The 9,385-nt window shown below is 43.6% G+C and overlaps 1 protein-coding gene and 2 non-coding genes across 3 annotated transcripts; all 3 read left to right on the forward strand.

The window, feature by feature from the left end:
• The first annotated feature begins 3,591 nt into the window (after nt 1–3,591).
• Nucleotides 3,592–9,385, forward strand: RPS3 (ribosomal protein S3). Its single transcript, XM_010973146.2, has 7 exons — nt 3,592–3,751; nt 4,970–5,100; nt 6,239–6,332; nt 6,793–6,887; nt 8,030–8,217; nt 8,680–8,876; nt 9,312–9,385. Exons 1-6 carry the CDS (start codon nt 3,722–3,724, stop codon nt 8,871–8,873), a joined length of 732 nt encoding a protein of 243 aa, XP_010971448.1. The 5' UTR covers nt 3,592–3,721; the 3' UTR covers nt 8,874–8,876; nt 9,312–9,385.
• Nucleotides 4,681–4,828, forward strand: LOC123613712 (small nucleolar RNA SNORD15). The gene has a single exon (XR_006721121.1). It is a non-coding gene; the product is annotated as a small nucleolar RNA SNORD15 (small nucleolar RNA).
• Nucleotides 8,429–8,572, forward strand: LOC123613711 (small nucleolar RNA SNORD15). Its single transcript, XR_006721120.1, has one exon. It is a non-coding gene; the product is annotated as a small nucleolar RNA SNORD15 (small nucleolar RNA).

The raw sequence follows: 9,385 nt of genomic DNA on the forward strand, positions 1-9,385 counted from the left end.
TAGATATCATCGAGCTGCCCTCCCAAAGGAGCCCAGTTTACACTAGGGTGAGGAGCTCCTTTTCTCACACCTTTCCATACACTGTATCTTATTTTTATTGGAAGTAGGGGTATCAGCAGTGAGTCTTTTAGCAATGACACAAAAGCAGTACGTTTAAAAAATTCTTTTAAAATTCATTCTACAGTATTCGTCTATTTGTATCTAGAGACTCCATTCCAGGCCCAGAGCAAGTCATTGATGTATTTTAATCAAATTAAGAACATAGTGGCATCACACCTCGCTTGGGAGTGTCATCTAAAGTGAGTGATGACAGAATGTGGTCGGCGTCATCCTAGAACAATAATCCCTTAGAGATGCTCTGGTGGAGACTGATGAATCCAGTTTTCCCTCCAGGACTGGAACAGCCCCCTGATTCTTTGGTTGGGCACTAGATAAGTTTGTTGGATATTCAGGGGTTTTGTAGGAAAGAAGACGTAAATTGGTGAACACTCAGCCCAGCTGATGCTCATCCCATGAGAGGCCCTCGGGGAGGGAAGACCTAGATGGCCTGGCTGAGCAGGAGGGCCTCTTCTGTCCTCCCACCTCCCGTGCTCACCGAGAGCCATGTGCTCACAGAGCTGGGTGCGGGGGCACCCATCCTAACTCACGCTATTTAAATTCTCTCTTCTTTTTTTGCCAAGTTCCTCCAACTGGATCCGCATATGTTAAATGTTTTCTATGAGATTCCACTGTGCTAGTCTTCCAGGGACTAAACTGTTCTCCAAAACTGTGGGCTATATTCATTCAACCAGGCAAAGTCTCACCTTTGATTTTTAGGAATTTCAGGACAGGACCTGTGTGGCACTCACAGACACATGGCCCTCTCTTCACAGTTTTGGGGGCACTTCTGTGGCATGATGGGACAAACTGAGTAACGCTTGTTTATATTTTGGCTATCCAAGAAGAGAGTAAGTCACTCTCACAGTCTCAGCTCAATTAGAATTCAGTGTATTGTGACTACTATTTTTACAGCATTAATTTGAGTAATATAATGTCTTCTTATAATAGATAAAACGAAAGGCATTATGATAAAGATAAAGACTTCCTTCATGGGATTTCTCTGGGACCAGAGGGCAATACCCAGGCAGGCATCCTCTTGTGTCACTGGGGAAGGGCAGAGCTGAGCCACCATGGAGACTCCAGAGGTGACATTTACTCAGAGAACTTGCCATGGTCTGAGTCTCCACAACTTGTTTTTGTGGGCTTCCCAGGTAAGATATATGGCACTTGCAAGCAAATTCATATGACTCATACTACCAGGAATTGATCTAAAACCAGACTCCATGCACTGCTTTGTTTGCTAATCAAACTTTTTTTGACCCTGGGCCTGAGCCAGGCCATATCCTAGGCTCTGGACATAATGAGCAAAACAACCTTGGTCTTGGCCCTTAAGGAGCTTACAGTGCAGTGGGACAAACACGTAAATAGGCCATTCCAACCCAGCGAGATGAGTGTTACAGGTGTGGGAGCAACTAGGGAAGGCCCATTCCTGAAGGAAGTGACATGTTTAACATGACAGTGGGGTAGGAAAGAGCCAGTAAAGGAAGATTTCACAGAAAAGGGAGAGCATGATTGCTGGAGCAAGGTCTCAAAAGAACAGAACTAAACTTGACTCAGAACACAGGGGGTGAGTGGGTGAGGGGTGCAGATGACCTTCGGCAAAAAGATGTTCTCTTTTCTGAGTAGGGAGAAGAAGGGCCTTGGATGGCCAAGGGCACACACAATTATATGGCAGGTGAGAAGCAGTCCTTGGTTGTACAATCTATTTGCTGGACAAGGAGTTGACTGCTGAGAGTGAGAGTGAGGGGAGGTTCTGATTTGTAAAGATTGTAATAGGCACTGTGGGAGGAGAGGCACATCTGAATGAGGAAATATTCTGACCCCAGCATGCAAGGTTGGGTGCTCTCCCACAGTGCCCACACCCCAGGTGAGGGTGTAGAGAAGTCAGGTAGGCAGATTCTCCAGGGTGGAGATTTTAGCAGCCTGGTACCACTGAATTAACAGACCACGGAGCTGGATGAGGACTAAGGACAGGAGTGAAGAGCAGAGGGAGATGACAGGTGGAGAAAAAAGTCTGTTTCTGGGTTCCTCACCTCAGTGAGGCTTGTCACTAAGCATTCACTCCTGGAATCAGAAACCAGTGCATTGTTCTCAATTCCCCCCTCACCCTCAATCCATCACCAAGATACATCAGGTCCACAGCCTGTCTCTTTGGTTCATCCACTTCTTTTCATTTTCCCTGGTGCCTCTGTACAGCCACTCCTTGCAGCCCCCAAAACTCTGTTAATTTCATGATTGTAAGACAGATCTTGGCATTAGAGTTGTTTCAGTGCTGGGGAAAAGCTCAAATGGCTTCTAAGACCAGACAAGAAATGAGTGAAGCTGCCAGGGACAATTCTGGAAAAGCCCTAATCCATTAATAGGGAAGGAGAGTGCTGCTATGAGGAAATGTGGGCCCAGTGCTTTGCTAGACTTTTCTGTGTTTTTAAGGAAAACCTAAAATAGTTCTACAGAGAAATTTCCTGATTTTTAAATAGAGGCAAAGTATTTAAATTGAAAATAAAGCTGTTCATCACAAGGAAAAACTTTTTTCTTTTTCCTTTTGTCTTTATTGTATCTATTTGAGATGACAGATGTTAGCTGAACCTATCATGGTAATTATTTCATAATATATGTAAATCAAGAATCATGCTGTATGCCTTAAACTTATACATTGATATATGACAATTATTTCTCAATAAAGCTGGGAAAAAAACTGTTGTTGAAGTGTTAAGGAATGAAGTATGCTGATGTCTACAAGTAACTTTGAAATCAAAAGGTACATTGTTGGGTGGATAGAGGGATGGAGAAATACGAGATAAAGCAAATATGGAAGAAATGTTCATTGCAGCACCTAGGTGATGCATATATGGGTATGCACTGCACAATTCTTCCAACTTTTCTGTGTACTTGAAATTTTTTGCAATAAAATATAAAGGGAAATTTTTTTAATTGAAAAAGAATCGTTAGCCACTATTGTGATTGCTGTTACAGGTTGTAACAGACTTTATGAAAGTGAGATAGAAGTAAATGGATTAATAATGTAAAGGTCTTTAAACAGTCCTCAGAATATTTAATGATGTTATCATTAACGTTTGGAATGGAAGAAATGGACACATACTGGAAGAGATAGGCGCCTCCATGAATTTCACTGAGGTATGAAAACGAATATATGTATGTATATGTATTACTGAACTATTATACTGTACACCAGAAATTGACACAACATTGTAAACTCACTATACTTCAATTAAAAATTTTTTTAAATAAAAATAAAAGTTTCGTTGAGGGCTTTCAGCCAATTTTCATTACAATGTAGAGGGTAGGGACCAGGGCTCCAAGTATACCTGTAATTTCCATCTCTGCACCTGACGTTGCTCATTTTTAATCTGAGAATTGAACTTTATAAACTCCCTTGCAGTTTTGAAGTTCTGATTGATCTGCTCCCTTTCCTGTTTCTGCCTATAGGTGTCTCCCTTACTCCTCTCTTTCCTTTTACCGCCTTCCTAAAGTAAAAACTACATTTCCCATGAACGCTCACAGGCGTCGACGTCGCGCAGTTTTTTGTCGTCATACTGCGCCCTTTATACGTACTTCCGCCCTCTAGCTCTTTCTTTTCCTTTCGGCGGCGCGCGGCGGCAAGATGGCTGTGCAGATTTCTAAGAAGAGGAAGGTGAGACTCTGGGGCCCGGGTGCAGGGAACTGTGGCGCCGCGTGAGTCAAGGGATTCTCTGGGTGCCGTCGCGAGACCGGCGGCTCCCTGCGTTGCTCTGGGCCGCGGATGGCGGTAGATTGAGCGCAGGCCCTAGCCGGGCGAGCGCAGGCCCTAGCCGGGCGAGCGCAGGCCCTAGCCGGGCGAGCGCAGGCCCTAGCCGGGCGAGCGCAGGCCCTAGCCGGGCGAGCGCAGGCCCTAGCCGGGCGAGCGCAGGGTGTTGGGGATGGGAGGGACGGGTTTTTGCCGGTTCCCGGCGGAGAGCAGAGTTAAACCCCGGGGGCCCGTCCAGCCCCGGAAAAGGTGCTTGTGAGTATTTCTTGGTCAGTGAAATTAGTAAACATGTGGTGGTTTTGAGGGCGTGAGCCATTCTCGCAATCTTACCATGGCTTTGGAAAAGGGAGGTAGCATTGTATTTCTTTACTAATAGTGTCTGGGTGCAGTCCTCTGACGCCAAAGACCTCAATTGGGAAGGCTACTGACAATTTCTTGTTCCATTTGAGGCCATTGAGAAAGTTCTGGGGACATGGAGGAAGGGGACCTGGAAAGAATGTTCCTCGAGTTTATCTTTACCTTTCCATGGGAGAGGGGTGCCCATTTGCCATTTCGTGTATCCATAACGTCGATGTTAAAATGAAATCCATAGGTTTTTTTGAGTTAGGATGCGTAGCTTTGTAAAACGCAGGTGGGTACAAGTAAGGCAAAATAAGATGCCTGGGATTCTAGTGATGGGCCAAATTGTATCTACAGGTGAAACTACTTAACTCAAGGCCCTATCTGTTCTTTCACTGGTTGCAAATATCTTCTTGCTGTGCTGTGAGTTGTAAATGTGCCCTTTTAGAGCAATTTTTTGTTTAGTATGTGTACATGTAAATGACAATTTTAAAACCCTTCAATGAAGAGAAGATGACGAGTCTGACTGGAGGTGTTCTTTGTCCAGGTGGCCTCTATTCTGTGCTGCGTTCTGTGGCACAGTTTTAAGGGCCCTGGGTCAAAGTAACTTCCAAAAGATGACCTAGAGGCATTTGTCTGAGAAGGGTGGTTATGTTCCTGCTGGAACAAAGGTAGTATGATTGATGATGGGTCATTTGTTGGAGGTGTTAGGTTTTGATGAGGGCTGCACTGGTTGGAAGACTGGGCTAGGAAAATCAAGCCTGTACTCATGTACTTTTTGTTTAGTTTGTCGCTGATGGCATCTTCAAAGCTGAACTGAATGAATTTCTCACTCGGGAGCTGGCTGAAGATGGATACTCTGGAGTCGAGGTCCGAGTTACACCAACCAGGACAGAAATTATCATACTGGCCACCAGGTAAAAACTCATTTTTCCTGGCCAGCACCTATAATTATCTGTACTAGGATGGTTTATTCTGTAAACTTGGGACAACCAGTGAATTTGGCCTTTGCCGATGTGATGTTTTTAAATTGCATTGAAAAATAAATCTAATCCTACTTCTTGTCATCCAAAATTTATTCTTGCTTGTGTCAGATGAATGAGATTTTACTACCACTTATGCACCCAGGAGTTAAAATTGCTTCTGAAGTTTTGTGAGAGCTGTGAATTGTCACTTTTTTTCCCTTTAAAAAAGTCATAAGGTTCTAAGTCACATTTATCAGTTCATTCGGTCCCATATAATTCCTGTTGATTTGGATGAAGTCATCAGGTTTTCCGTTAGCGTTTCGTGCAGCTACAGTTCATCTTCAATCACTTGGCGCTGTTCCTCAAGTAATTTAGTATACCAAATAAGTCGAATTTATTCCTCCCTGAGATGTCTCAGGACTCCTTTGAAGCAAGCATCCCAGAGTTAGCTGGAAACTAAGAACTTGATGTAAAATTCGATATTTGGGAAGTGCTAAAAATACCAAAAATGTTTTAAAACAAGTTTGTCACTGAAACAATGCTTATTCAGTCAACTAAAGAGACAGAGTTTTCAAAAAAAAGCAGACACAAGTCCCATAAAGGCACAGAAACTCATACAACCTGTTACCAAAAGCAGCATTCTAAATTTTGCTTTGAACAACAAAGTCCATTTACTTACTAAAAGGAAATATAAACTTGGACAGTCCTAACCGTGTACAAAACTTTTCTCAGGGTTCCTTTTGCACGAAACTTCCATCACTTTTCTGTGTCTGTATTGTCCCCTGATTGTCTCATCTAGAAACAGCTCTGGGACAAAATCACTTTAACAAAATGCAGTTCCATCCTTTACACCTTTCTTTGCTTACAACACACATTTATTTACTTTGACTCACTCTAGTTATTTTTTATTGAAGTGTAGTTGACTTACACTGTTAGTTTCAGGTGTACAGCAAATCAGTGCAGAATACATATATATATACATATACGTATATATATTTTTCAGATTCTTTTCCATTACAGCTCATTACAAGAAATTGAATATAGTTCCCTGTCCTATACGGTGTGAATTGTCACTCTTTATTTTCCCCAGGACACAGAATGTTCTTGGTGAGAAGGGCCGCCGGATCCGGGAATTGACTGCTGTTGTTCAGAAGAGATTTGGCTTTCCCGAGGGCAGTGTAGAGGTGAGTGATCCTGGCTTGTGCCAGAGGTTACTATGGGCCTGGAAATGGCGCTTTAGGATGGTACTTCTAAAAACTCACATCATCCTGAAAACATTACTTGTTTGTGATCATTGAGTATTACAAATGGATTGGGATCTTGTTGAAGTTCTCTTAATAAGCAGTTGGAGGATTTTATATTCACCTTGGCATGTAGTAATGATATATGAGGGATTGGCTGCCCCATCAGTCTCTTTGGTGTGGCTGTAGGAGCTAGGGGTGGGAGGGCAATGAGGAATGGTTCAGCCTATGTTACTGTGTTAGGTGTGGGCATTAGAATTGCTTTAGTACTTGGATACTGTGAATGAAAATTGTTGCACCGTGATACATACAGTGGTGTGCTTGTATAATGAATGGGCTGGTTTTTAGTTGCAAACAGGTGAAGGTGACAAGTTTAAGGGTGTGCCTTGTTTCCTTCTTAAAGCTTTATGCTGAAAAGGTGGCCACAAGAGGTCTGTGTGCCATCGCCCAGGCAGAGTCTCTACGTTACAAACTCCTAGGAGGCCTTGCTGTGCGGAGGTAAGTGTCCTGAGACTAAAATGATTGTGTCCTTTTGTGGATTGGAATATCAGCCATTTTGTCAATAGACTGTGAAGGGCTCTGCTAGTCTCTGAGGGTTTTAATGAGATATTGCTAGTCTGTTGTCTGAACTAGCAGCCTAATGAGAGACTAGTAAAGAAGCAGGGTTTTAAAGAGTGGTCAGTGCTATAATGGGAGACTATTTTTGGTGTGTTTTGGGAGTACGTGAAAAATAGAACGTGGGGGTTGGGTAGGTTTCCTGTTAATCGTTCAGATCCATTATGTGTTAACTCTTTTGGGGACCATAAGGAGATAAGACCTTTCTTTCCCTGGTGAGAGAGCTCAAAATCTAGTCAGATCTCTAGGTGTATGTCAATAATAACATGAGGAGTGATGGACTGGGAAGGACTTGAGGTGGTTAGAGTGGCCCCTGAAACTGGGCCTGCTGAAGAGATGTCAGCTGGCAGTTTTTTGAGCAGTTCCACTATTTGTGGAGTAATTGGAATGTCTTGCCTGGGTGTTTTTGAATTTGTCAGTACTTAATACAGAGCCCTGGGAGGTTTTTCAGCATGAGAGCTATGCTGTGGACAGGTTGATAATGGTGGGAATACTGTAAGGAAGGATGTGCAGAAGACTGCCCACCTGGTTTGCCAGCTCCACCACAGTGTTCTCAAAAGTTTGGTCCCTGGGCCAGCATCACTGCTGTCACCTGACAACTTGTTAGAAATAAAAATTCTGTTTCTATCCCAGGCTCACTGTATTGGGAAGTGGGGGGTGCCGCCCCACAACTTGACTTCATAAGCCCTCTCTAGGTGAATTTTGCACACACCAAAGTTTAAGTGATTCTTTTTAACCTTGAAGTGATTCTTATGTGCAGCCAAGGTTGGCAAGCACTTGGTTAGAAGGAACTTTGTGTGTATTCCCTAACGAATTAATGTAAGTTTAGGTGTGATGGGAATGGAAGAAAATTTCTATTTCTTGAGTAAGGCTCTGGTCAAATTTATTCTCCATTAAAGGAACATTGAAAGTAATCAGTACAGACTAATGAGTCTTTTTTTTTTAATGCGTTGGGGGCAAGGTGGGGTTGAGCAGTCCTGTCTGATGATAACACATATGGCTATCTGTCTCTTGCGCTCCCAAAGGGCCTGCTATGGTGTGCTGCGGTTCATCATGGAGAGTGGGGCCAAAGGCTGCGAGGTCGTGGTGTCTGGGAAACTCCGAGGACAGAGGGCTAAATCCATGAAGTTTGTGGATGGCCTGATGATCCACAGTGGGGACCCTGTTAACTACTATGTTGATACCGCCGTGCGCCACGTGCTGCTCAGACAGGGTGAGCACCCAGAAGTGCTTGGGCAAGGGGCTTTAAATGAGTGGAAGTGGTTTGCCATACACACCTCAGTGTTCTGGGAATTTGGGAGTAGTGGATCATTTTTGTACTCCTTAGGTTTATTGTTTAGCTTCATTGAATTCTTAAGACGTGAATTGCTGGTATCCGTCAGATCTGAGAGTTGGTTTGTCATTGTCCTAGGTGCTTTTGTACCCTTCAGTGATGACATGATGACGAGTCAGAAAGGGCACATCCTTGCTTTTGGTCCTTGTCAGTGCCACGTTCTGTGGTGCTGTGCATGGGTTCCTTTTGCAAGTGTCCTGTTCATTGATTGATTAGAGGCATTTGTCTGAGAAGGGACTAGACTCAGGGATGCCTGAGTAACCAGTTTTCCTTCTGCCATATCCTGTTGTGTAGTGGGGACTAGAGGAACCATAGCCAGGTCTTAACTGTGGCATCTTCCAGGTGTACTGGGCATCAAGGTAAAGATCATGCTGCCTTGGGACCCAACTGGTAAGATTGGCCCTAAGAAGCCCCTGCCTGACCATGTGAGCATTGTGGAACCCAAAGATGAAATACTGCCCACCACCCCCATCTCCGAACAGAAGGGTGGGAAGCCAGAGCCGCCTGCCATGCCCCAGCCGGTACCCACAGCATAATAGGTATGTCTCTCAGGGTCTCTTGGAGTATAATAGGATTCTGTTCCGTTGTCCTTGTGTAACACTTGTGTCCCACAGTGTGGGAGCACCTAGAGAATAATTGTATTACACTTGCTTTACATGAGAACACAGATTGAAGCAGGGATTCATTTAATTGGTATTCTGTTGGGAATGTTTGCCTTTGGTCTCTAAGAAATTTCTGCATTTACCAGTGTTTCTAAGTATGAGTTTTCCTTTATTGTCCTCCCTTGTTCAAACTTCAAGGCATTCTTGCTAGTGATTAGCTGTTTTTCAGCAGCCCCCTTAAAACTAACAGCAAGCCTCCTATGTGCAATGCCTGTTGTTGTTTCTAGGCATCCTGCATCTTACTAATTTTTATGCAAACCAGGTATTCAGGTGAATTTTCTATTCTTATTGTTGTACTTTGTTTGGTTTCAGGGTCTTCTTGGCAGCTGGATCTGGATTCTGGATGTTGCTCTATAAAGACCTTTAATAAAATTTTTTAAAAGACA

Source organism: Camelus bactrianus, chromosome 10, assembly GCF_048773025.1.
Source record: "Camelus bactrianus isolate YW-2024 breed Bactrian camel chromosome 10, ASM4877302v1, whole genome shotgun sequence".
NCBI lineage: Eukaryota > Metazoa > Chordata > Mammalia > Artiodactyla > Camelidae > Camelus > Camelus bactrianus.